The sequence below is a fragment of the Epinephelus lanceolatus genome, chromosome 2 (assembly GCF_041903045.1).
Source record: "Epinephelus lanceolatus isolate andai-2023 chromosome 2, ASM4190304v1, whole genome shotgun sequence".
NCBI classification, from domain to species: Eukaryota; Metazoa; Chordata; class Actinopteri; order Perciformes; family Serranidae; genus Epinephelus; species Epinephelus lanceolatus.
Genome location: NC_135735.1, coordinates 35,863,726 through 35,891,712, shown reverse-complemented (window position 1 = coordinate 35,891,712; position 27,987 = coordinate 35,863,726). Strand labels below are relative to the sequence as shown.

The following is a 27,987-nucleotide window of genomic DNA, read 5'->3' as shown; positions in this document are numbered from 1 at the left end:
GTTGTTTAATGTCTTTGGCACCTTTTTGTGGATTTGTGTCTCTTTGAGGTCGTTTTTTTAGTAGTTAGACAGACAGACAGACATGCAGATAGATAGATAGATAGATAGACTTTATTTAATCCACGGGGGGGAATTTAAAATGTCCTCAGCAGCAGGGGCAATAATGACAAAAAAAGACACAGATCACAAGAACACAGCACACATACTGACACAAGAAAAATTCTAAAAGTACAAAAGATCACAAGGTGTGTGTCTCTGTGGTTGTTTTGCCCATTTCTTGTAGTTACTGTGTTTTTGCAGTTCCTTTGCATCTCTTTAAGGTATTTTTCTTTCTCTTTTTGGTTATTTTGATTCTCTTGCTGGTTGATATTTGAGTGATTTTGCAGATGAATATCAGGCCTGATACTTTGGGCCCCTAGGCCTGTGCCCTGTGGGCCCATTCAATAATCCTTCCATGATTTTTTTTTTTTTTTTAAAGATATTTTTTGGGCATTTTTAGCCTTTATTTGATAGGACAGACAAGTGTGAAAGGGGGAGAGAGAGAGAGAGGGAGTGACATGCAGCAAAGGGCCACAGGCTGGAGTCGAACCCAGGCTGCTGAGGCAACAGCCTTGTACATGGGGCGCCTGCTCGACCACTAAGCCACCAACGCCCCATCTTTCCATGATTATAGGTGTTAAAGTCTGGTTTGATTCTCAGACTGGATTTCAAATAGAACAGAGAACTCAGGTGGTCCACATATGTCGGTGGAGTAATGGTGCCCCCTTCTGCCCAAAGTGCTTGCACAAAGCTTCAACCACAAGAGACTATTCTACATTTAATAGCCACACTTATTTTCCACTGAGACTTCAAAGAAAAGGAGAGCGTATGTAAAACTGTGCAAAATCAGGCTTTATTCTTTTTTTTCCTGCATCGTCGCCTTTCATAATCATCATCATAATCACCATCATTGTCGTCAACATCATCTCTGACAACATTACTCACCGGAGACAGACAGCCAGAGAATAGATTCTCAAAGAGACTCGCAGCTTAAACCTCTTAGCAAAAACAGGCATCAGCTATAAGCACAGTCCCCGCGACACAATGAGAAAGCTGCACGTCCACTTCTTTCTGGGGCAATACATTTTAATGACGTCTCCAATGTCCTTATTTACAATTTGCTCTCTTTCAGTGCCTTAAAGTCCATTCAGCAGTCAGAGGTTTTAGTTCCAGGAGACACTGAAAGCCCATCTCAGTACAGACAGGGTTAAAATGTTGGATATTATAGTCTTGCTGACTCCATAAATACTTTTTTCCCACCACTTTTCCTCCACTACCCGTCTACTGCAGGTCCGAGGACAGTCCGATTCTCCAGTTTAGGCAAACGTTGAATAAGTGCAATGTCTAGTATAATGTCAAGAAAATACAAACCCACACGTACATACATACATACAGTACATGACTAACTGATAAACTTGATTAGCTATACAAGGTTGCTGTCCTCCAAGGTGAAAACATAGAGTTGCACATTAATGCAGATCTTTAACATCCAGTGTCCATCAGGGTGGGGCTGGGAGGATGTGAGCTCACCTGGACTGGATACTGTCAGTAGATAGTTTGGGAAAATTATCCATGATTTTCTGTACAGTAGATTTTGTAAATTGTGAATCCAATGGGAAGTGTAGTTCATACACAAAGAGACTGATCTGGAAATGAGATATCCATCACCTAAAGAAAAAGTGATGGCTACGCCAATAAAACGATAATGTACGACAGATTGTGGTCTTTTTTTTTTTTAACACAAAACATAACACAACAGATATAACATGTCCACAGATTAAATCAACTGTTTTTTTTTTTATTTTATGATGCTTGTTGTTGAACCTGCCATGTCACTTCTGTCCAGTCAGATATATATTTTTTTAAATTCCTGTATGACATTTGGAGGCTGTGAGGTTTTGAAAGTGCATAATCAATCAGGACTGTCGTAATTCTGTAATGAAAGAAAAATCGTAATACCTTCAATGGCTGTATTTTTTTTTTTTTTTTTTTTTACATTTGATAATATCATCAAAAACAAAGTGCCTATAGTGTATGTAAAGTTGAGTTCAAGCCACACCTCGCTTATTAGATTCTGGGAGCGAACAAGGACAAAATGACAGAGCGCTGCTTGCCCCTCAGATAACCATGTCACAGACCTTAATTCATGTCATTAGTCAAAGAATATTAAATAAACGGATCAGAGATAATGCCTTTGCAAACACAATAAGAGAACAAACTTCTATGTGCATGTAAATCCATCACTTATTTGCCACAAAGGGATCTAATTATGGTGTGGAATGATTCCTTTTTTTCTTTTTTTAACTAGATATTCACAAAGAGAAATGATAAATAGAGATAATTAGTCCAGAGGATCAGTAAAAGTGCAGCAAGAAAGGAGTGTGTGTGTGTGTGTGTGTGTGGAGCCATAACAGTGACTACTTCCTTTTTTTCTTCAGCAAGGTGTTTGACTTCTGTTGTAAATGACATAAAAGCAGACAGACTTTAACCAGGTTAAACCTAACTGAAGGTTAAATGAACATATGATGTGTAACCACTTTGCGAAGAGGAACAAAGAAAGGGAGAGGTAAACGAGAAGACTGGAAGAGAACAACTTTAGAAATAATGTGCTCAAGAGCTCCCCCGGCCTTCAGTACAAGGCCCGAGGTCAGCCCGCCCAAACATTCGCTGTCTGCCTGCCTGCGTGCCTCCGCCAGAGAGACGTATGGAGAACCGCCATTAGCTGGAGTAGATCTGGGTCCCAATCACACGCATGATCTCCTTCTGCACCTTAGGCTCCTGGGTGTTAATGTTGGCATCTCCTACTTGGCCGTCCTCATACCTGCACATATACATGGATGAGTTGATATGTGGTTTCTTTTCAACTTTTCATCAGTTGCTGCTTGAGTTTTTATCCCCCCTCTTTCTCACTCCCTTCATTTTTCTACAATCTGGTAGCATAATGGCCCAGTTTAAAGATAAACAGCTAAATTTTATTCTTATCTCATCAGCAAGACATAATACTGATGATAAAAAATAACCTTCCCATAGACAAATGAGCCTCTGTGAGCTTCTGTTGTCTAGGAAGCAAGTGAATTACAGTGATTTCAGAGGGGGTATTGTTAGGCCTGGCACAACACATCGTCTCGTTTTTGTCCTAATCACATCAACATTTCTTCAAGCTGAAAAACACAAGCATACGCTGAGCACAAGTTCAGAATCGAATTATATTTAGCTGTGATTTAAATTTGATAGCAGGCCATCTCAAATTGAATTTCCAACTTAGAAGACAGCAGTGGACATGATAATAGACTTTGCCATCTGGTGAATCCCCGTTTCCAACGTTTGGACTCAGAGTCCTAACATCAGCAGCCAGTGTGGGTGCCATGTGTTATTTGCCGAGCTCCAAAAACACAGTTTTAAACATCATATTGAAAGGCTGTGACCTGAGAGGAACCCAGTTTAGTGGAGCGGTAACGCCACTCAACCATCGGTTCAATTTATTCACTGCTAATTTAAAATGATGATGAGTGATGAGGGATGGCTGCGGCATGTAACACAATTCTTCATCAAATCACTTTCCTCATGTGCAAGAAAAAAATAAGCAAGTGATACACTATGAATTTTAAGAGAGATGATTATCTTTTTAATAGTTGCTGCCTGGTTGTTATGCCAACTCCTTTGGTAATAATGCATTAATTCTGTTGAATGTGATCAAGAAGTTAAAAAGTGTTGGGAATACTTACACAAAAAAGAAGCGAGTACAGACATGGTCGGATACTGGACACACCCAGATGTTACCATGTTTCTGCAGATCCTTAGATGTGATAACTGGTGACAAGAGACACAAATGTTTCACCATGAAATTAGAAATGGTTGTTTGTATTTACTTTTATTTTATCATAATTAGCACTATGGTTTTGCCGTTATACATTAAGAGACATAAGATGCACTACAGCTTACAGGGGAACTACGCCCATTTTCAAAATGAATGTTATTCATAAGACAGTCCAAAAATAATACTAAACACGAACAGTTCTCTCCCAAATCCAAAAACTAGCGTGCTAAAACCCAAAGGTGTGATATCATCAAGTACAGAGTCTGAAGCTACTCCATAGACAATGAATTGTAAAAAATATTCCAGATGACACAGTGAGAGCACCCAGGGGAATGTTTAGCATATATGAGAACATTTTCTGCTTCATAACTGAGATCACTGCAATAGAATAAAGCTCACTTGGTTATAAAAATAACTAAACAAACATAAAACATTCACTCTCTATGGAGTAGCTCCAGAGTCTTTACCCTATGACATCACAAGTTTGAGACTTCTCTGATTTCTGGCTGTAAAAGAAAGCAGCTCATGTTCACAAATATTGATTTAACTTTTCTAAACCATGGAAACGACATACTGTATTTCTTAATTTAGAGTGGTGTTCTGCTTTAAGACCTTAAACTCAGTTATTATCCCAGCTGATCCACAGCACTTCTTTTGTTTATCTTTAATTGTGTTCTCTTATTATGATGATGACAATGATCATATTATGATAATTGCTACGGCTTTTTTTTTAACTGCACATTAAGACACTAGTCACATTAGCCAGTTTTAATTCGATTTTAATGATGTAACTTCACGGTATTCTCTTGCTGTTTGGCTCTTCTTTTTTAAAAAAAAAAAAAAAGTACTACTGTTTTCACTGAGAAGAGTGTCTTAGGTCATTATAATAATAATTAATTCATATACTATTATTCTTCATATCATATTTTACATTTAAATGTGTATTTGTTAGACAGAAACACATCATAATATTGTTCAAAATGATCTCAGATTTTACACTTATGATACCATCTGCTTGTTCCTACCTTCACACAGAGCGATGCAGTTCAGATTTCGACTCTGGAGAAACCTTGATTGTATTGGACGGCTCTGTTGAGGAAAGAGACAACAGTTAAGTCCCACCAACCTGGTGCAGCAAATACCAGGATCTAACTGAGTTGATGATTATATCTAACACTGAGAACTACAAACACTGAAAGTGTACAGAGTGTAATAGTCAAAACCAGGGTGCAGTGATTCTAAGAAAGATTTGAAATCAGAATAGAAAACATTCTCAAATACATTGTTTTTTTTTTTTGAGTAACAGTGCTCATCTCGCAGTCAGCTTAGTTTTTCCTCAAGGCTTTAAATCGTTCCATGTCTCTGCCTCATTTATTTGCAGTTCTTTGTTGTTTGCAACAGGAGTCTGGATTCATTGAGCGCAACTATCCTTCAAAACGATAATGGTATATCTTTATATGTGAGGATGCAACACATCCAGTTCCCTGACCTGTGGTATGGTGTTCATGCGGTTGTAACGCTGCACCAGTTCATCTTTGGTGGGCATGCGGTGCTGTCCTTTCCCCATTCCTGCAAGAAGCAGCACACAGACAGCAAACAACCCTGAGTCAGAATGACCTTACCTCGAGTCACTCAAGCTGTGAAAAGCCTTCCTCTAATGGTCTCCAGCTCCTTGTACAGAGACAAATTATTACCCACGGTGCTAACCTTCATATGAAGGTTGTTCCAAAATCCCTCTGAATATTTCTACATTTAGAAATTAAACTGCCACATGAACTGCAACACTCACAGTATCAACACAAAAAGGTGATACAGCTGTAACCCTAGTACTGCTTTAGATAATGCTGTTACTTCTGATCATTTGTGCAATAAACTTATGTATTTATTGGTGTTGATTGGGCAAGGACAGAGTAAGCCAAATGTATATAATGCCAGCAACTGATGCAGTTTTTATAATAGCACAGAATAATTCATTCCAAACCCATCCTTAAAAATGGGAGAGCATTGCTAAGGGGCTTGTTAAGTAATAATGGTAACAGGTGGGGACCTATGGCAACCTGCTTATCCACATAACCAGCACCAAAACCATAGTAAGACCTCAAAACTAACCTCTGAAATTGTGTTTCAACAGAAATATACAAGGGGAATTAAGGTAATGACTTCAAGTTAAGTTTAAATTTCTCTTCACACACACCCCAAAAAACAAAAATAATATTAAAAGCCAACAAAGTACAAAGTAACACACACAGATCCACTGAGAGCTCCACTTTACACAGCCACAACATAATGTATGGTATGATAGGCGGCACACAAGCTCAGAGAAGAAGGCCCAAGGCCCATCACCCAAAAATGGAAACACAACACAGAGCAGCACAACAGGATAGCATGGAAAGCTCCCACATGTGAAAATGAAGTGTTCCGGGATGATAATCAGGCCATGTTACAAACACAGAGCGTACTCAGTCAACATGGTGGTGTAAAAAGGGAGAGGGAGGAGCCGGAGGGAGCTGAGTGGCAAGGTAGCCGTTCCTACCTGAGTATCCAAAAGATATGCTGGAGATGGGGCTCAGATAGATGCCCTTTCCATACGCTGCCCCATGCAGCTTGGGTTTGAAAAGAGCAGGAAGGAAGGAAGGGTCACTGAGCAGTTGCACAGGACAGCCTCACTCACACACACACACACACACACACACACAAATGTACTCACACATACAGTGCAATACATACCAGCATGTATAAGTCAGTGTTACATGTGTTATAATTTACCTGGCAGACCTCAACAACCAAGCATACTACACACACACACACACACACACACACACAATCCAAAGACAGTGGATCGCAAAGAGCAGAAGACAGAAAAGATTGTTTTATTATTCCAGTGATCTGAAACAACTCTTATAACCCACACAGTTACACCTTTAAACTGCCAAAATATTTTCTTCTTACAACAAACTGTAGTCCAGAGATGATCACGTGACACTCTTGAATTTTATGAATGAAATTTGTGGATAAAATGTTAAGATTTTCAAGCAATGCTGGAATGAGACCATGACTTATGGCTTGCAGGTAAAGATGGATAAGTATGAGGGTGACTGATGATGATGATGAGCCTCCACACACAAGAGCATCCAGAACGAGGACAACAAAAGGACCACAGGTGCAAGATGGTGTTCATAAGCCACAGCGAAACCAGAGGAGAAACAAGAGGTAGAACAAAGAGCAACTTGATAGTTTGGGAGTGAAATGTGGGGGAGATGGAGGTCAGGACGTGGCACATCTGGAAGAAATCAAAAGGAACAATAGACAGGAGCTGGAGGCAGACTCGGTCGTCCTCCTCCTCCTCCTCCTCCTGTGAAACACAATGACAGAGGAAGGCGGGGTGTCAATGCTCAAGGTGAAACGGAGAGGAGAAAGAGGAGGCAGGCGAGCACCGAGGCGAGATCAAAGATGGTGGAGTTCAAAAAGTTGGAGAACAAAGAAGGCATAAATGAAACACATCAGCATGATAGAGCAATCACGGCCGACGTGAGCGTTTCAAAGATCCTTGAGATTTCACATTTAATTGTTTTTCATCTATTTTCAGGACATGCCGCTGTATCTCCGAGCAGTCATTAGCCGCCGTATTGTGCAAATGAGACAATTCTGCGCTCTCTAGTGCTCACTTCTTCTTTTCTTGTTTTATAATTTATTTATCTTTTACAGACCTGGGTCACAAAGAGCAGCAGCAACCTTGGCAGAACAATATAAAGACGCAGATGGATGAGGACTTGGAAGAAAAGTATGGATTTCTGCTTTTGCCTTGAAACAGTATTTTGGCCGGTTGTACCAACTAGGCTTAGATAAAGTCTTTAATGATTTGAGGCTACTATTTGACCCAAGTCTGAATAGATAATGAGTGGTGCCAGTTACTGACCTTTTCTGGAAGCTCTCCTTATTCACCCACAGGAAGTCTATACTCACTACCACGGAGCTTGTCCTTTGCATCCTTCAGCTTCAGACCTAGCCTACTCAGTGCTCTAGGTGGTTAATCCCAACAGGGCACACAGGCAGCCTCCTGACATCACAGCCGACACCACAGCCCCCTCCCTTTGTCCCGCAACAGGAAGGGACGTGCTGTCTGCTGCTGCCGGTGGCAGTAGAAAGTGGCCGACATTGGCCAGGAAATGTCTCCCGGTGTGCCCCGCTCGCTAAAATGCCAATTGCAAAGCTGACGAAAGGGAAGCTGGCATCCATTAACTGCAAAAATGAATCAGCCGGACAGCGAGCCTGCTCTGTCAGAAAGCAGGTTTACTGTCCGAGAGGAGATGCATCGTAAATTCCAGCCAACTGCCAGGGTTACGTACCTGCAGTTTGGTATAAGAGGCATTGACTAGTCCATTTCTCAGAACAGAGTGCCAGTTCTCTATATGGGAACCACTAGAGCAAGTGTAGAGAGAGGGAGAGATGAGAAAGAAGAGATAAAACAAAGTGCTGTGTGAATAGAAACAGCGTGGATCTCAGTGTGTAACCACTGATGTGTAGTGGGCCAGATCCATGCTGTTTAGAATGACACTGAGGCGCATTACGTCTGTGACCTCTGATTCACTTAAAGGGATTAGCAAATGGACTTTTACTACAGTATTATTTCATATTATTAACTGTATTTGAAAATGTCATGAATTACTACTGTAAAAAATATTGAACTTTGTCATATTACCTTTACAGCTTTTTACTTTTTATCATTTTAGATGTATTTTGTGAAACCTACAATTAGAAATTCACGAGGAGAGAAGATTCAAGCTCCTGCCTGCCAACTACAAATGAGCTACTGTAGTCATCTATTTATACCATTTGTGCAAGGACATTTTGGGACATTCTGTTACATCATCACAGAAATTATCATTTAAAACTAAAAAAAAGTACTTAAAGATGAAGATCAGAGATGACAACCCATCACTGCTGTCTTTCAGCACAGGATGGGTATCTAAATACATCTCTCAGCGAAGGTATCTGCACTGTCTTAAAATAAAATTCAACAGTCACAGCAGTGTCACGAGTGCTGTTATTTTTAACTGTTTTGAAGCACTATGTTCTTCAGGAAAAAAGTTCTCAATTTCACGCATCAGCTGTGTATGGATTCCCGTCTAAATCTCGCAGACTGTCGTTAAACCGACTCTGAACATGTATTTATATTTGCTATGTTTCTATTTATATCAATATAAAATGATGGCAGCCAAGCTGACATACAAATTTGGCATTTCCTGCCGAAAATTATTAAATTTGTAGCATAAAGAGAGACTGTTAGCACTGCTCATGGGTTAGCTGTACCCTGCGAGTGCCCAGATGGGCTGTGTGTATCTAAAATATTCAGCAAAGCCCCATCTGCTACAGTACAAATCTCGATCTCACAGATATTGCTGGCTCCATGTGCTGGCTTAGCAAGGTGGTTTCTCTGTCCAAGAGAATGGCCACTGCACTGTGCTGTTGTTTGTTATGGTTCCATAAAAATCTGCTAGAGTTGCTCCTCCATCCGCAACATAATGACCAGGTGTTACACCGAGACGTGTTCATGTTTGACAGAGTGTACTGCTGTAATGCTAAATTATGCATGCATTTTAGTGACTATGCTTGATTTGAGATCCATTATTCACAGTAGGTGATTTCTCACATTATAATTGCCCAGCAGCCACAAGCTTAACAATATAATAACTGCAAATTATTTTCTGATATTTTCTAACAGCATAATGATTTTAACTCTGCGACTGTAGCTTTACAAGCCATAAGCTTCAAAGTAGTCCTTCGATGAAAACACAAGGGTTTCGATCGTATGAATGCTGCGTCAGCTAACGAGAGGAACAAAGTGGACTCACTGGAAGGCGAAGGTGCTGCCATAAAGCTTCTTGGCAGTGCGGAAACGAGCCTCCTTGGCCGGGGGGCTGCTGAGCAGCAGGAACTGGTGGGAGGTGTGCATGAATTTCAGTTGCTATCACAATGAGATCATAAGGAACAAGTGAGAGGGAGAAAGAGACAAACACATAGATAGAGAGTGAGTATTAACCATTAAATGACATAATGTAGCAGTAATAAGAGAGTAATTTGCAGAAGGACACTTGAGGGGATGTCATTCTGGTTCCTACCCTACTCAGCGGCAGCTTGACGATATGAGACCTGTTACTGGAAATAATCCTGCAAAAAGACAAGAGAGAGGAACCAAAAAATAAATAAAATATGGTGTGACAGAATTTAAAGTACGCTATGCTGCTTTTTACAGCAGACATTTTGTGTTGTCAAAATAGGAAAAGCACAGGTGTTATTAATAACATTAACAATGGCGCAGTTATATTCATGTGTCCCAGTATGCCATGATAGTGTGACAATGAGCCAACATGCACAAAAGCAGGACCATGAAACTAGCCAAATGGAATTCAGCCAACATTAAAGAATAACTTATTATTATTATTATTATTATTATTATTATTATTATTATTATTATTATTATTATCACGTAAAGCCTATTTTCCCTTTTTTTGGTGTCCAAGTGACTAATGGAGACTGGTACAGTAAATAAAGGGACATTTAACCCATTGACTAATGAATACTCAACACACAGTGTTCTCTATGGCGTTTATTTTTCTATAAACATCTAAAAATACTTTAAATAAGAGCTTTTTTTTTAAAAAAAAGAAACTGGTACAGTACTGACATGAGGGCTGCAGCCAGCAGAGCAAAAAAGACTGCAATGTAATGAATCGGGGCATGTGCACACTGTCAATGTAGATCCACTAAAAGTGCTTGTATTTGCCACTGACAGGCTTGGATAATTATCCTAAATGTCTGACAACATTATGCAAAGGATCCTACAGAAATAGGCCTTTTTATTAAAGAGTAAGATCGTTACAGCCCCACAATCACCATCACCAAATCCACCACACTCCATTTAAATACACATTAATTTTAGTGCATATTTTCTCATTGAACTGGGCGAATAAAGAGATAATTTTAACCAAACCAGAGACGGGGATTGTTGGACAGGAGAAAGATGAACCAAGACAACTTTTGTGAGTTTGATTTTGTCTCTATTGGCTTTGAATGAAGAGTGTTTTACGACGATAAATTACTGCTCATTTAAATGGAGTCTGGTTGGTCACTTAGACAAAAAAACGAGGGAAAACAGGGTCCAGATTGAGAAATATCTAAGTCACCTTCAAGTTTATGATTTACAAAAGTGCCTATTGTGAAATGTAAATAAAAACAGCCTATAAGCATTATTTTGTTGTATATCACTTTCTGAAAAGAAGTCAAATCCTGTTAACAGGCAAAGCAGACAGACAGATCCTCTCTACTCACCACTGTAGCAGTGGATGGGCCAAAGGGTCAAGTTTGTCCATCTGTTTCTTGATCTCTAGATATGAGCCCTGGAAAAAATACACAGGCATGTGTTGTTTTCACTTTTTCCCCCTTTCTTTCAAAGCCAAATATCCAAGTGTTCAAATCTAGACTTCTTATGTGTTTTATACATAGTGCAGATGCAGTCAAGCCACAGTGGGAAAACAAGGAACAGAAAGAAACAACTATCACTTTGATAAACAAAGACCCCAACCATGCAGCTCAAATGTGCCTCTAAATACAGGACTGTGTAATGGACATTTTCAGTCACGGACACAGAGTGATGATATCATATAATATGATTATTATATTATATCTTAAACATTTTATCTGGCTTGGATTATATCACAAACATTACACATCAAGCCTAACTGTAGCCTAGATCCACTGTGGCCCTTTGTTCTTTCCCTCCCATCTCCTCCTTGTACCTGGGTCATTTCTCGAATGGACATGACGCTGTCCAGTGCTTTCTGCAGTCTTTCATAATTCTTCTTCTGTGTTCATCGGTTGAGCCAAACATCCATTGTATGCAATGAGAGAGGGAACAACATACAGACATCTAAAATCACTAGTAGAGGTGAAAGTTTTCTGAACATTGTGACCATTTCTAAATTATTCCTATTCATTTTATTTTTAAAAAGTCTATTCTTCATAGATACAACTAATAATATAATGTTAAGCATTACTGTAACATAACTCCATGCATTCAGTTTGTGAATAACTACAATTATATTGTCTAGTTCTGTTCTGTTCTCATCTTGGAATCATATTTGTGTATTGACTTAGTTAGTCATCATGATTCTAGTAGTGAGGATGCTGACCTTTGGGTTGAAGGCCAGAGTCTTGGGGTCATTGGGGTCAACAACTGATGGGTAGGGCTCAAAGATGATGCTCTTACGGGGTGACTCGAGGGCAGCTCGACACATAGCCACAAGTAGGTCCACCACCTGCAGGGGGAGGGATTAAACATTTATATTTATGCCTTTACTGTATGTGATGCTGTTATCAACCCATTTGATACTTTTAATGACTCAGTGCAGAAGAACCTACCTCAGTTACAATAACACGTATAAACTCGAACTGGGCAGCATAAGTATACTGATGTATTTTTAAATGAGATTTAGGATGAGACAATACCGTTTACATACATATTGTCTGATGTTGCATTAACCAGTTTCTTCTGTAAAGCCATGCCAATGTTTGTATCTCTCCTCTCACACTCTCTGCACAACCCCACGCTCACAAGTTCTCCTGCAGCATGGAGGGACACACAGTGCTGGCCCAGTACTCTGTTTTAATCAGTCTGTTACTACAAATGAAGAAGCATTCTCAGACATAGGCCTTTTTTATCTGATATAGGCTATTTGTCTTGTATAATTTTTCATTTACCTGTTCTGTGGCTGTATATTTTCATCCAGGAAGGAAACCCTGTCTTTGCATTTTATTTTGATCACAATCTGTTTTAATAACAGTGCTTGTAACATATCACATGTGGCTTTGACTTACAACTGATTATTTTGACCACTTTGTAGAAAATACAGAGATATATATTCATTTTCCATAAACGCTTATCCTGTTAGGGGTTGTGGATGTGCTGGAGCCTATCCCAGCTGACAGTGGAAGCAGGGTACACCCTGTGCAGGTCGCCAGACTATCACAGGGCTGACACAGACAAACAATAATTCACGCTCACATTCACACCTACGGCCAATTTAAAGTCACCAATTAACCTGCATGTCTTTGGACTGTGGGAGGAAGCCAGGGTACCCGGAGAAAACTCGCGCTGACACGGGGAGAACATGCAAACTCCACACAGAAGGGCTCTTCTGTGTGATATATATTGTTAATTGCTATTCAGCCTTAAAATACAGAGGTAAGATTTTTAGTCCCTATCGCCCGGCTCTAGTTTAAACTACAAATAATCAGAAGGGAACCTCACAACATCTCCATTCCAAGTGGAATGTGTCAGTGTGTGAGATGCTCTTACATGTATGTTAGTTTTATTCTTTATTTCTAAGATCAAAAGGGAATTTTGGGGTAATTAAGACTAAATTATTACAGGAAAAAAATATACAAATAATACAAATGTTATCATATTTTGATTATATCATATATATATATAAATATCAGTTGTGTCATCACCTCTGCTCCGGTGGCCACTTCCTCTGCAGCTCCAGACATCACACCCAGAGTGTAGAAAGAGAACACACACAGCTCCCTGGTGCACACAGCCGGCTATATAAACACACACAGAGACAAAGAGGGATGAAAATAACAAAAATGCACACACATACCGACACACACTGTCTTCCTCTCTCTTTATCATGCTCCCTCATGACTACATTAACAGGATTATATTACTAAGACAGATGAAACATCATATGCTATTCATAAATGTGTTTAAGGCAATATGAAGTGGTTTTAAAATCTATAATTTATGTTCCTCTTTTTGTCTGATACCTTCAGCATGGATCCATTCTGAAAGACGTGCTGTTCGTCACACACCACGCAGTACTCGTTGAGCGTGGGGATCCTCTGCTCTGAGTACTTCATAATCTGTTTAGAGAAAAGCACAGTGGAGTCCCCAGTTATCACTCCCACCTCCAGTACTGCCATATAAAGGAACAGAGACTAGTTTGCCAGCAGAGCTGTCACAAAACTACAATTTTGTTCTGCTGTTATATGACTGTCTTAACCTCTTCTAGCACAGCAATGCACTGCGCCCCCTCATAACTCCTCGAGGTCTAACCTGCACTAAGAAGCCATACTCCAAGGTAGGGATGTTCTTGCAGTGGCCGCCCGCCTGGGATGAGAAAAACAATTCAATCAGCTGCCTCGTGGTAATCTGCGCAGGGGCCCTGGCCGCCGGGACAGCCACAGTCTGATGAGTCAAGTGAAGACAAAGCATTATGGGAAACAGCGCAGCAGCCATGTTACGGTAGGGGTAGGGAAAGGCTCAGGTGGGAACAGTGCAGGTGGCGGGTGACTGAGAAGAGGGTCAGAGTGGAACACAGTGGATTAAAACAGAAATATACAGTGCCTTGAAAACAGCATTCATTATTAACATTTTGTAGAATTGTGGACAATTTCTGCATCAGCTGTGTAAGAAGGTGTGTGTGATTTTGAGCCTGAGAGCTGTGACACTACGAACTTATGAGTGAGACACAAGACAGACAAATAAGTGGACAATAGAATTTTATCAATGCCGCAAATTAAAATTTAAACTGAGAGGTATCTGAGAGATGCCTGTGTGCTGATTTGTCCAGACTGGCACTGACCTGGCTGTTTGGTGGATAGCTGAAGAGCTCCCCTTTGGGGTTCTTCATGGTACACGAGATAGAGCGGTTCATCAGGCGGGTCACTCTCAGCTCAGGGACACTCAGCTTCCCTTTTAAAACTGTGTCTTGGATCAGAGGAAAACTTGGAGACCTACAAAAAAACAGGAGACAAGTCATGCGCATCACTTAATGACTGATCTGCAATGAGAAAATGCTAATGTTGTTGCCCATGTCACTGGACAATTTCCCCAATTTCGATAATTCTAATACTCTTTTACAAAAGCTGGCTCTGAACAAAAGGCATGAAGTAAAGAACCTTGATATCATCTTTGGCTGTGACCTGTGTTTTAAACCCCAAGTGAGAAACATCACCAACGATGCATTTTTCCATCTTCCAAACACTGCCTGTTACTTTCATCTAAAGAAGACACCAACAAACTTGTTCATGCCTTTATCTTAAGCAGACTTGACGACTGTAACGCCTTGTTCTCAGGCCTCTCAAAGAAATCTTTAAACAAACTGGGGATGATCCAAAATGCAGCCACATGTCCTCTCACCAAGACAAAACATTGAGAACACATTACTGTACTTCAGTTTTGGAGACTCTTCATTGGCTTCCTGCTCATTTTAAAATTTTACTTTTGGTTTTTAAATCTCCTAATAGACTGGCTCCTGACTATTTATCTGATATGTTAGTCAAATGCATTCCCTCTAGATCCCTTAGATCCTCTACCTCTGGTCTATTAAATGTCCCCCAGAGTAGAGCAGAGTAGAACCTCAAAGCATGGTGATGCTGCGTGCTGTGTCACTGGCCCTCGTCTCTGTATAGCCTGTATATATATATATATATATATATATAGGAGGACGTCAGACTCTCTGAATCAGTAGACAGCCTCAAATGAAATTTCAAAACCTATCTTTTTAGACATGCATTTATGGAGCTTTTATTTAATTAATATGTATCAAACCTAATTTGTGTTTTTTATGGGTGTGTGACTGAATCTTATTTACTTATGATACATTGGAGGGTTTAGTTTTAAAGGTCAAATCTGAAATTACTTTGTATAAAATCATAATTATCAATGATCACAGCAAGCTTACATGGTAACACTGCAATGTGTTTACAAGGTCAGTACCTGGGTTATTTCACAGTGACACGTGTTAAAGTACACTTACAGTATTATACTAGCTCTGACAACTCAAATCTTTTTGGGCAGTGGCTCAAGTCACTAACTGTTAATATACAAGAACCAGTGTTCACTTCCACCATCACTCTCAGGACATCATCCATGTACACTCTTGACATGAGACTCCTGTCAGGTTGTGAGGATGTCAAGACAGCCTAGTAATTAGCGAGGCTGACCTCCACCGAGTGAGCCGAGAATCAATCCCAGTGCACCCATAACTGTCAAAGCATCGCAGAGTAAGACAGAGGCCGAGAAGAGTTCTTTCCCCCCAGGGAAATTGGTTGAGATTGTCAAATTCTGAGTTTTAGTCAATCTGTAACATGCAGTGCCAGAGATTCCTTTTCCCTGCTTGTCTTCTTTGCCACAGTTCATATTTCACAGGCAAACCTTCACTAAGTATTTCCATCACTATCTTCCAACAGAAATCTTCAGTCTTGGGAAAATAGCTCACTTGTATGTAAGTAAATGTGTTCGTATAAGCACCGTTCTAGATCACACAACACAAAATGATTCACAGAAGAATTAAGAAGAAAGACATAAAATTGTGACACAAGATAAAAGTAATTCACAGATCCCTGTGAAAGCGGATTTTTCCCAGTGAAGATTTTTCCAGAATGGGGTGTTTAGAATGTTTTGTGACAAGATACAAATCAAATCACTGAAATTTAGGAGAAGACAACATACTGTTCTAATATTTAAATATTTAAAGCCCATCAGTATTAATAAGCTATTTGTAAATGATAATTAAAGGTCGTCCAGGATTTAAGGGGATATATTGGCAGAAATGTAATAAAATAAGTCTGTGTTCTTTAGTGTATAATCACTTGAAAATAAAAATGATATTTTCATTACATTAAAATTAGCCATTTATATCTACATAGGAAGTAGGTCCATGTTTATGGACATAGTCATGTTTCTACAGTAGCCCACAATGGGCAAACCAAACACTGGCTCTATATAGGGCCAGAAGTTGGTACCCCTCTGTGAAAAGCAGCATCTGAAATATACAGAATATTTATCTGAAACTGTTTTTTCCAGTGTTTTTACCAGTTTAAATCACCAGGTACATTTGTTGTGAAGGACAAACCTCTGTGAAAAATTAAGCTCCCAGTAAAAACCTCCTGAACGTCTGGATCTTAAGTTACCATTGAAAAAAGGTGACCACACAACAGCAGGTGCTGGGTTAGCCGCATGTCCCTGATAAGGCGCACGGCTTTGGAAAAACATTGATTTGTAAAGTGAAACTGATTTATGCAGTGTTTTTACTGGTTTAAATCATCAAGTCCATTTGTTTTGGAGAGGAGGACACCTGTATGGATAATCTTGGTTCCAGTAAAAACCTCCTGAACATCTGAATCAGAAAAAATGTCAGCTGACATTAAGTTATTAGAGAAAAAAGTTGAGCACACATTGGCAGGTGCTTGCTAGTGGCCCATCTCTGATGAGCCGAACAGCATTGCAAAAACACTGTGGCACTGCTTTATTCAGTGGTTTTACCGGTTTTATTCACCTGGTCTGTTTGTTTTGGAGAGGAAGAGACCTCTGTGGAAAATTCAGCTCCCGTTAAAAACCTCTAGATCAATAAACACTGAAGAAATCCTTACCGAGAGAAGTTTCACCTGGTTGCAATCTGTAATCCTCACCGCTAGATGCCACTAAATCCCCCTATATCGTACACACTGGACCTCTAATAACCATTTGTTTAACCATAAACCTTATCTACAGCCTTCTGTTTCCTAAAAACTTCGGTGAATTGCTTTCACTGACTTACAGAAACACTTTCCAATATCTACCTACTGTGGCAAAAAAATGCAAGATCATGCTGCAGATATTATGCCAAAAAAGAACAAAAGAGGCAAATTGTTTCCTGCACTTGAAGTTAATTATCTGTACTCTTCTCCTTGAGTGATTGCAAACACTTATAAACACTTAAGTGTTGAGAAAAAAATCAGGACAACAACTAATAAAACAGCGTTTTTAAGACGTCAGCATCCAAGCACAGTATAACAACTGAGCTCCATTGTTGGGAACTACAGACATGCTCATTTTGCAATGATATGAAAACTGAAAACATACCTGCATTATCACTGATCACAATATCTGTTTACATGAAAATGTTACAACTGTGACTTATTGGAGTGTAAATACGACCCTAAAATTCGCAGCATGCTGTAAAACAAACACAGGCATGATTGTGTAGACGCCTGGATAGAGAGAGACCTACTTGGGTATGGGGGAGAAGATGCTGAGCCCGGCGCGGAACTTCTTGATGGTTCCTCCGGCTTTGAACCAGCTGTGCCTCTTCTCCTGCTGGGCCTTGAGGAACTCATTACTGAGGTGCTTCCACTGCTGTGAGGTGAACGTGCTCAGGATCCTGCCGTGTTACAAATAAGGAGCGTGAAGAAGGAAGATGTGTGAGTGAACCTGGCACCTGAACCTTTTTGCTGTTGGTGTGTTTTAGCATTTTGTCGGAGATGATAAGTCAACCAAAAATAGAAAAATCAAATGTTCTGTGATTTGTATTTGTGACGCTGCTCATTTAGCTATGTATTACTCACATTAGATGAACAATAATACCCACAACAATAGATCTCATGACTTACTTTTTAAGCTGTAGGCCCAAGCTGAAGCCTTCTTTATTGGAGGGCTGGAACACTTCTACTGACGGCTCTGAGTAAAGATGACTAATATTATTACACAGTGCACAAATACACACACGCACTCTTTCTTTCACTCTCCCTCTTGTGTAGCACATATTGTACTCACCTCCTACGCTCAGTGAGTGGCACAAATACCTAAAGTCCCTCCCAGAAAACCAACATCCACACTGACATCTTTACTCACCAGGTCCATCGAGGTACTGAGAAAGAGAAAAGCGCAGTCTCAGAATAATGGGCTCTGTTCTGATAACTTTCCAAGCTGTCGCAACCTCCTCCTGAGTCAGACACACACACACATACACACATACACACATACACACAAATATACAGAGTTAGCATCCTAATTAGGGCCATTTCTCATTACATGAATAAATTATGAGCACACGATGCATTATAAATGATGTGTTACTTTGCAAAATGTCAACGTTGGAATAGTAATGGGCAGAGAAGGAGGAGGCGTGTGCGGAGAGAGAGGAATGCTGACTCACATCTAAGAAACTGATGTTAATATGAAGATCGATGTCCACGTCATCAATGGTTCCATACTCCCTGTTCGGAGACACAACAACAGATACAGTTCATTTATCATAAGTAATGGGATGCATTACACTCCAGCCCTTTCAACTGATTATACCTTGAGCGAGAAAACAGGGGTTCTTTTTTCCTATTGTGGAGACAGTCAGTGCCTAGTTAATATTAATATAACAATATCTTTGAACTGTACCAGTGAAGTGTTTAGCAAATTAAGCAGTGCAAGCAGACTAAATCACACCACCACTTAGTTATTTTTACCGTTTCAAAATTTTTCACAATACCTCTCAAACAGTTGTGGGTGTCTGTGAGTGTGTGCTGTACCTAACAGAGACAGCGCTGTCAGTGTAGATGTCTTTTACGGCCTCAATATCTGCATCCAGTTGAGGGTGGCGGTACAGGTCAGCAGCGCAGCTCCCCTGTAACAAGCACTGTATTAACACTAAACACATTTAAAGCACAGGACATGCTACAGTGGTTCCCAACCTCTTTTATCTCATGTGCCCCCACAACAGTCACAGATGAATTTAAGTACCCTTCAGTGACACCACCTGTCATGTTCCAAATGTGTTTATTTATTTATTTATCTATTTTCAGGGACAATGCACATACAGTAAACAGTCCCTCCAGGACGTTGTGCTGTTGTGATTGCAACAATTAATCTTCATGAATTTCACATGACTTTGGAATTTTGTTCTGCAATTTTACCGCAAATTTGGCAATTTAAAGTGGGTAGAATCTCATGTCATTGTAGAGCTGCATGCAGCGTACTGATCTACTCAGCCCCTCCTTGCCCACTCTCTCTGTTTATCATGACAAGACTAGCTGTTAGCACCACACAACTAACATTACTCAGCGTTTATTAAAGGGTTTCATGACAGAGTCAAGTTGTTTCGGTGACGGTATGAGATTGTTGGGACCGTATATAGCTCAGTGCTGGATGTTAGCCGCTGCTGCTGCTGCGTTAGCTTGTGCCAACTGGGCAGAGAGACAGACAGAGAGAGAGCAGGGTCAGTTCCTTCAGTGCTGCTTTAAACGGCCCCCATCCCATCTCCCCTCCATCATAACATCCATCCATCTATCCATTTTCATAACTGCTTATCCTCTTGAGGGTCGCAAGGGGCCGGAGCCTATCCCAGCTGACATTGGGCGAAAGGCGGAGTACACCCTGGACAACTCGCAAGACTATCACAGGGCTGACACATAGAGACAGACAACCATTCACACTCACATTCACACCTATGGCCAATTTAGAGTCACCAATTAACCTGTCCCCAATCATTTATGTCTTTGGACTGTGGGAGGAAGCCAGAGTACCTGGAGAAAACTCACGCAGACACAGGGAGAACATGCAAACTCCGCACAGAAGGGCTCCCTCCTGGGATTGAACCCAACATAACATATACATTCTAATTTTGTGGGAAACGCTGAATGCTTGCTCATAATAATAAGCTTCAGCATCACACAGCTATTTTTGCAGTTTTTACTTGTCCCCGCAATTTTATTGCAAAAAGAGCCTAAAAATATCGCAACATATGTTGCAATTTTTCCATTTCAAGCTGCAACAAGCACAAAAACAGCCTGCGAAATCCTGGAGGGGCTGCATAGATCAACATCATTGTGACTGTGCCAGTGTTAGCCAAAAGGCTAATTTTACTTTTGTCCCTCGACCAGATGTTAAATTAGTCATTAAACAACAATAAAACACACATGTAAGGCAAGCATGAGTAAGGCAGGCATCATGTAAAGTAGGCCATGTAAAATGAAGAACATTAATACAAAACAATGTTAAGCAGACACTAAGCTCAGGCAGTTAAAACATGACACCATACAATTACATTACATACAGAAGACAGGTCAAACCAGAAGGAATGTAATCTGATATACAAACAAAACAAGACCAGAAAGGGCCAGCATGTGAAGACTAGGTATGGCAGGTCTGGTTGCTTTTTAGCCAAGTGCTAAAGGGACAGTTCACCCAACAATCAGTGATTTGGAATAGTTAGCTCAAAGAAATGGATGAATGGTTGATGTACACTAGTTTAAAGAACTAAATAGCTGTACACTTTATGTAATGAATTGTGTTAAAAAAAACATCCAGTTTAAAATAAGCCTAAAATTCAAATTTGGAAGATGCTAAGATTTATTTAATATGATGGTTTTCTTTTACTATACTTTAATACTATATAACCACTTGGTCTCCTACCACTAATACAATATTAAAGCCTATACAATCTGTATTAATGAACAAGCTCTGAAGGTCATGGACAATAAACCTAAAAGCTACCATCACTGTATTATACTTCCTACATAGTACACACATACAGGCAGGTCCATAATTATTTGGACAATGATACAGTTGTTGTCATTTTGGCTCTGTACACCACCACAATGGGTTTTAAATGAAACAATGAATACCTGCTTAAAGTGCAGACTCTCAGCTTTCATTTAAGGCTTTTTTCAAAAATGTAGTATGAACCGTGTAGGAATGACAACCATTTCTTCACACAGTCCCCCGACTTTAAGGGCTCATAAGTATTTGGACAAACTAACATAATCATCAATTAAACAGTCAGTTTTAATACTTGGTTGCAAATCCTTTACAGTCAATGACTGCCTGAAGTGTTGGACACATAGGCATCATCAGATGCTGGGTTTCTTCCCTGGTGATGCTCTGCCAGCCCTTTACTGCAGCCGTCTGCACTTCCTGCTTGTGTTTTGGGTGTTTTGCCCTCAGTTTTGGCTTCAGCAAGAGAAACGCATGCTCAATTGGATTCAGGTCAGATGATATGACTTGGCCATTGCAGAACATTCCACTTCTTTGCCTTAAAAATGTCTTTGGTTGCTTTTGCAGTATGCTTCAGGTCATTGTCCAACTGCACTGTGAAGCATTGTCCAATGAGTTTTGAAGCATTTAGTTGAATCTGAGCAGATAATGTAGCCCCAAACACTTCAGCTTTCATCCTGCTGCTCTTGTCAGCAGTCACATCATCAATAAATACAAGAGAACCAGTTCCACTGGCAGCCATACATGGCCATGACATAACAGTACCTCCACCATGCTTCACTGATGAGGTGGTGTGCGTTGGATCATGAGCAGTTCCTTCCCTTCTTCCTTCTCTTGTCTTCCCATCATTCTGGTAGTTGATCTTTGTTTTATCTGTGTCCATAGTATGCTGTTCCACAACTGTACAGGCTTTTTAGATGGTTTTTGACAAACTCTAATCTGGCCTTCCATTTTTAAGGCTAACCAATGGTTTGCATCTTGTGATAAACCCTCTGTATTTATTCTAGTGAAGTCTTGTCTTGCTTACAAGAGCAGCAGGATGAAAGCTGAAGTGTTTGGGGCTACAATATCTGCTCAAATTCAACCAAATGCTTCAAAACTCATTGGATGATGCTTCACAGTGCAGATGGACATTGACCTGAAGCATACTGCAAAAGCAACCAAAGACATTTTTAAGGCAAAGAAGTGGAATGTTCTGCAATGGTCAAGTCATATCATCTGACCTGAATCCAATTGAGCATGCGTTTCTCTTGCTGAAGCCAAAACTGAGGGCAAAACACCCAAAACACAAGCAGGAAGTGCAGACGGCTGCAGTAAAGGGCTGGCAGGGCATCACCAGGGAAGAAACCCAGCATTTGATGATGCCTATGTGTCCAACACTTCAGGCAGTCATTGACTGTAAAGGATTTGCAACCAAGTATTAAAACTGACTGTTTAATTGATGATTATGTTAGTTTGTCCAAATACTTATGAGCCCTTAAAGTCGGGGGACTGTGTGAAGAAATGGTTGTCATTCCTACATGGTTCATACTACATTTTTGAAAAAAGCCTTAAATGAAAGCTGAGAATCTGCACTTTAAGCAGGTATTCATTGTTTCATTTAAAACCCATTGTGGTGGTGTACAGAGCCAAAATGACAACTACTGTATCATTGTCCAAATAATTATGGACCTGACTGTAACATACTTCCCATGTGGTCTTCTTTGCTGGGAAAATCTTATTTAAATTCACAATGCTTGATTAATATTCAAAATTCTTAATGGATTAGCACCTCCCAATTCATATCTTAGAAAAATGTTGCCAATAGATAACCAGATCAAACAGAAAACATCTTTAGGCCAGACAGCTTTACAGTTTTGGAACATCCTTCTGTTAAATGTATAAAACATAACAGGTCTTACCGTTCCTTTTCATATAAGGACAGTTCACTCCACAATTAAAAATGCATATTTTTCCTCTTGCCTGTAGTGCTATTTACCAGTCTATATTGTTTTGGTGTGAGTTGCAGACTGTTGGAGATATCGACTGTAGAGATGTCTGGCTTGTCCAGAATATAATTGATCGAGATGGCACTCAGCTTGTGCTGCTCATAACACCAAAAAAGTACATTTAACAAACTTAACAGCAATGTATGTCCAGAAGTCATGCATCGGTTACTTGCGATAATCCACAGAGCAGTTTCAAGTAGGAACTATTTTCTGTCCACTGCACTACAAAAACCAACCGCATCACAGCACAGGATTACCTATTTGAACTGGTTATTTATCATTTTTAGTTATCTTTTCCAACCACATATCTGTTACTTTTAGCTCCATCAACCATTCATCCATTGCTTTTAGATAACTTTTTCAATTATCTATCCATTAATTAAGGTATCTGTCCAGAACTCTCTGCTCATTTGCTAACTAGTTTTTAACCCACTCTCAATCACAACCCATGCTGTAGTCTTCAGCTGACTCAGTATGAGATCATTTTTTTAATGAAATCAATTTCATTTTTTTCCAAGCAGCTGAGCTATTCCATGTTTCATCTCTTTAACCACACTCCAGACCAGATGCACATGGCATTTGCACATCATGAAACGATGACATGACATGTTCCATTTAGTCAGCCTTTCCTAGCTCTAATCCAACATCAAGTACATTTTATATCAGCAATAAAATCACAGAGTTATATAATATGACATTTGATTAAGAGGAATGAACAAAACATTTTGTTAAGGAAATTTTGTTTTTGTTACTGCAGTCATATACATTTTGGGACATTTTTCATGATTTTACATGCTGTCATTTAATACAGTCTGTGGATGCCTCAGCACATTTGTTATCATCCATAAATAGCATTTTCAAGTATAAATAATAATAGTTGACCTAAGTTTGTCATACGTGCTCCTGGTGTCTAGACTTGAAGTCAGACTCTCATCTCCTCGGCTCTGAGAGTGTGGAACAGATCCTACACTTTCATCCTTATCTTCACTACGCTGCTTTCATGTTTGCTGCCTTGCATAGAAATGAGCTTTAAGTCCCAGACTAGATTTACATTTCAATCACAGGACTTGAAAGATAACACTAAAAAAGGATGACTAACAGATTAAGATCTTATATGGAACTGGAGCGCTGAACTTTACGAGATGAGATGATACAATAAAAGGCGGCCACGGACATGAATTTGACTTGGGAGTGTAGCTTGGGATTGATACTTAAGGTCGCACAGGGGGGTGACACTAAAACTGTATTGTACTTGAGTGGTTAGTGTCATATTTGCTATTGTCAGTTTGAAAAAAAAAAATCATACTTGAGACCAAGCCCAGAACCTTGTAACACATCGACACATACCTTACATACTAACTGAATATTCTGCTTCAGATGAATTTAAATGTTTGCCCTGCTAGCAATGAGGCATTAAGACGGAAATGTCAGTCAGCTGGTCCATCTGTTCTGCACTAGCAGAGCAGAATGACTCGACAGCTATTCACCACATTGCCATGACATTTGGTCCGAATATTCCTAATCCCCTAAGGAATGATGCCAATTGAATTTGGTGACCCCTGACTTATTGTCTGGTGCCAACATCGGGTCAAAACATCCGCTTGACTGACACCTGGGTCTATGACAACATCTTGAAAACTAGTAGCTGGTTTTATGAGAAATTTGCAGTAGTTATTTATGGTTTAATGGTCCAGATATTATGTGCTATTTTACTGCCAACAGTTTGCTGGGATCTAAACTAATATTAAAAAAAAAAAAAAAATCATTTTAAACTAGTTTGAGATTATTGTAATGTCAAATTAAAAAAACGATAACGATGCTCCATCATTGAAAACCAAATTTCCTGACAAACACCAGATTAAACACATAGCCTTAATGTACGAATAGTAGTACAGTAGCCTCTGCTGTACCTGAATGCCGTACAGGAACTGTTCCGACTCGTTCTCCCCATCCGACTCCTCGTCTGTCCAACACTGGCCTTTGATGTCCTGTGGGTCCACACATTGTGAACAGGCCATTATAGTGGAGCGGAAAGAAAATGCAACCTCTCTCCATCGTCCTTTTATCTCACATCCTTTCCCACATCTCCCTATTTAGCCTCCCGTTCAAAACACCCGGCTTCAAAACACTGCTTTATATAGCATCTCAAAGAGAGAGAGAGAGAGAGAGAGAGAGCGAGACAAAGAGGCGTGATTTATTTCCAAAAGAGAGGATATTCTGTGACAATCATCAAAAGAATACTCGACTGACAATGAAAAAGGATGAGTTGATAAAAATATCTCTTTTTTTTGTTGTTGTTATTTTTAATTTTATAAAAATAACCATGTCTCTTGCCATTGCCAGCAACACTGGAAGCCTGAAGGTCCTGTTGCACAAACCTACAGTATCTCAGATATTTAATAAACTTAGATTAGGCTAATACAATATTCAAATGTCTATGGAAAGTCTGCTCTTCTGTGAGTAGCCACGGCAATATGATTACGGCAAATTTACCACTTTCTAAATATTAAACAAACCATGAATGGATGGCACAGCTTAATCGTACGCAGTGATTACACCAATAGAATCCTCGCTGTCTTACCATTGGGTCTGCTGTTCATAGGGCTCACTCAGACAGGTTTGGGCCTTTGAATATTGCCAACCATCGCAGCCTATTTCCAGGTGGAAGGAACGAGAACAGAAAACCGGAGAGCTTTGGCCGACTGCCTCTCTTTCGTACGCTCTTCAGGGCTGCCAAATCTTGGGAAAATAGAAATTAAAATTCAGTAAAGCAGGAAAAAAACAGAAAACAGAAACAAAGAGGCCATCTCCAGTGATGCCATGCTTTGTAAATGGTGCCCTCCTCCTCTTTTCTTTAAATGGTCTGCACTTCACCTTGCCATGTATCCTAGCAACAGCCATCTCTGCCTCCTTTCAGAGTGGCATTAATCACCGTGGAGAGAATGTGTGGGAGATATGTGCTGTACGTTCAGTACCCAGGATGTATCCATTTCTTTGTTTTGTTGTTTGTTTTTCACAGGAACTTTGTCTATTAATACCGAAGCACCAAAGGTTGGCACACCTTTAGAGACACGCAACAAATGATGTCAGTGCATTGTTAGGCTGTCGTCTTTGATTTGCCTGGGAAATAAATAGGAAAAATCTTTGAGATGCCACGTAGTTTCCTTTGTTAGAGCACATTGTGGGCATCATTTCTCATGTATTTTACATAATAAAAAAAGGTTGTCTATAAATGAATAGGTGCAGTCATGATGAGAAAAAAAGATCTTAAATTTTATATGGTCCAGATTCGGAGATAAACGATGACAAAATCAGACGTCAAACTGCAGGGTAAACAACACCGCTGATATAACAGGGGCAGCTCCAGTACACTGCATTTCATGGCGGCCCATTACATTTTCTGTCAGACATGTAAACAATGAGCATGGTGTCCTTTCAGCGAGGCTTAAAGCTGCAGATGCAGAGCTGCTTATTTCATTCACACTGCAGCACCAGAATACAAATTACAATTGACATAGTCTCCTATGAAAATAACAAAGTATTTCTAATCTTTATCAGCACTGAATCCTGATACGTGCGCCAACACAGACTGAATGGCAACATAGCTTGAAGGCAATATATATTGTGATAGCCTATTTAGGTCAATATAATTAAATGAACACCAATTATTAATTTCCTCTTGGTGTGCTGGAATAACAAATGGCACTAGGCTCATCTCTTCACTTAGATTGGACCATTATCTACATGTCTGCACAAAATAAACACAATACTGTGTTGTTGTCTTTGTGATGTGGATATTTGTCCTGTTCTGTGCTGGTGTTTGGGTCCTTTCATGTCCAAACCACCCTCACAGACATCCAACTGCATCCTATCAGACAAGGCTCCCCCATCATTACCATCTTCCACTTCAGCTCCCCTCCTCGTCTCCATGTCTGCTTCCCTTCCATGTCCTCAGCCCTGCTAGCATCTACACCCCTCCACCACCCCCCACTCCCTGCCATTCCCACAGCCTCTGCCGTCTCACATACCAATGGAGCCGCCGACAAACTGACCCCCCCGCCCCCAAACATACACACATCCTTCTCATCATCACCGTCCCCATTCCGCTTTGCTGATATTTAATACAAATAGAAATGCAGTCAGGCGGATTTTCCCCTCCCCCCACTCTCTCCAACCCCCCCCACCCCCCCACCCCATCCCATCCATCCACACTTACCTCCACAGAGGATGGAGACTAGGATGCCGTCCTTGCCTCAGCTGCTCCCCCTCTTAAAGGGCACACCTGCCTCTATCTCTCGGCGGCTGTTTTCCACTGAAATGATAGATGACAATACGCCCATTAAAATCGGATGTCAGAGAAAGCAGAGCCACGATTCCCCAAATTCTACAGCGCCTGTCCCTCTGTGCTTGTGGTGTGTGTCTGCGAGCAATCCAGCTGGTGTGTGTGTGTATGAGTCTATGTGTTTATCTATTGCAGATCTCTGCTGCTAATGCTGTCTTATATTTTGCCTGACAACACTGAGGGGTCTGAGCATGCTCAGTGGGACCAGGCGAGTCGGTCATGTGACCTGCAGCTGACTGCACTGCTGCTGAGAAGTCAGAGGAAAAATGGAGGAAAAATGGCTCTGACCACGTATATACGTCTGCCTGTCTGTGTTTGTGTATAATGTGCGTGTGTGTGTGGCTGCATAAGTCAATGTTCATTACTGTGCAGTCATGCTATGGAGGCAGCTTCTAGTTGATATCCAGGAGCTGTCATGTTTTGTATAAATATATTTCAATAAAAATATAAAGAAAACATAAATTTGCATTAGTGTTTTGCATTTTAGCTG

At 40.2% G+C, this 27,987-nt stretch overlaps 1 protein-coding gene across 7 annotated transcripts; it reads right to left on the bottom strand.

Annotated features, from left to right (window-relative positions):
- Positions 1–1,819: 1,819 nt before the first annotated feature.
- On the bottom strand, positions 1,820–27,676 carry LOC117254240 (protein mono-ADP-ribosyltransferase PARP6). Of its 7 annotated transcripts, none has more exons than XM_033622379.2 (23): positions 27,372–27,676; positions 25,737–25,894; positions 25,066–25,143; positions 19,205–19,299; positions 18,838–18,898; positions 18,534–18,624; positions 18,293–18,359; positions 17,914–18,063; positions 14,503–14,653; positions 13,974–14,105; positions 13,685–13,780; positions 13,367–13,459; positions 12,046–12,171; positions 11,653–11,718; positions 11,186–11,253; positions 9,976–10,024; positions 9,709–9,821; positions 8,203–8,275; positions 6,390–6,459; positions 5,346–5,425; positions 4,882–4,945; positions 3,765–3,849; positions 1,820–2,860 (listed from the first exon to the last, which is right to left on the bottom strand). In XM_033622379.2, exons 2-23 carry the CDS (start codon positions 25,737–25,739, stop codon positions 2,758–2,760), a joined length of 1,914 nt encoding a protein of 637 aa, XP_033478270.1. In that variant the 5' UTR covers positions 25,740–25,894; positions 27,372–27,676; the 3' UTR covers positions 1,820–2,757. The 7 variants fall into 7 exon arrangements, with proteins under 7 accessions (XP_033478270.1, XP_033478296.1, XP_033478262.1 ...); XM_033622405.2 differs by having other exon boundaries at positions 13,974–14,027; positions 27,372–27,672; XM_033622371.2 differs by lacking the exons at positions 25,737–25,894; positions 27,372–27,676 and having other exon boundaries at positions 25,066–25,188.
- Positions 27,677–27,987: the final 311 nt, after the last annotated feature.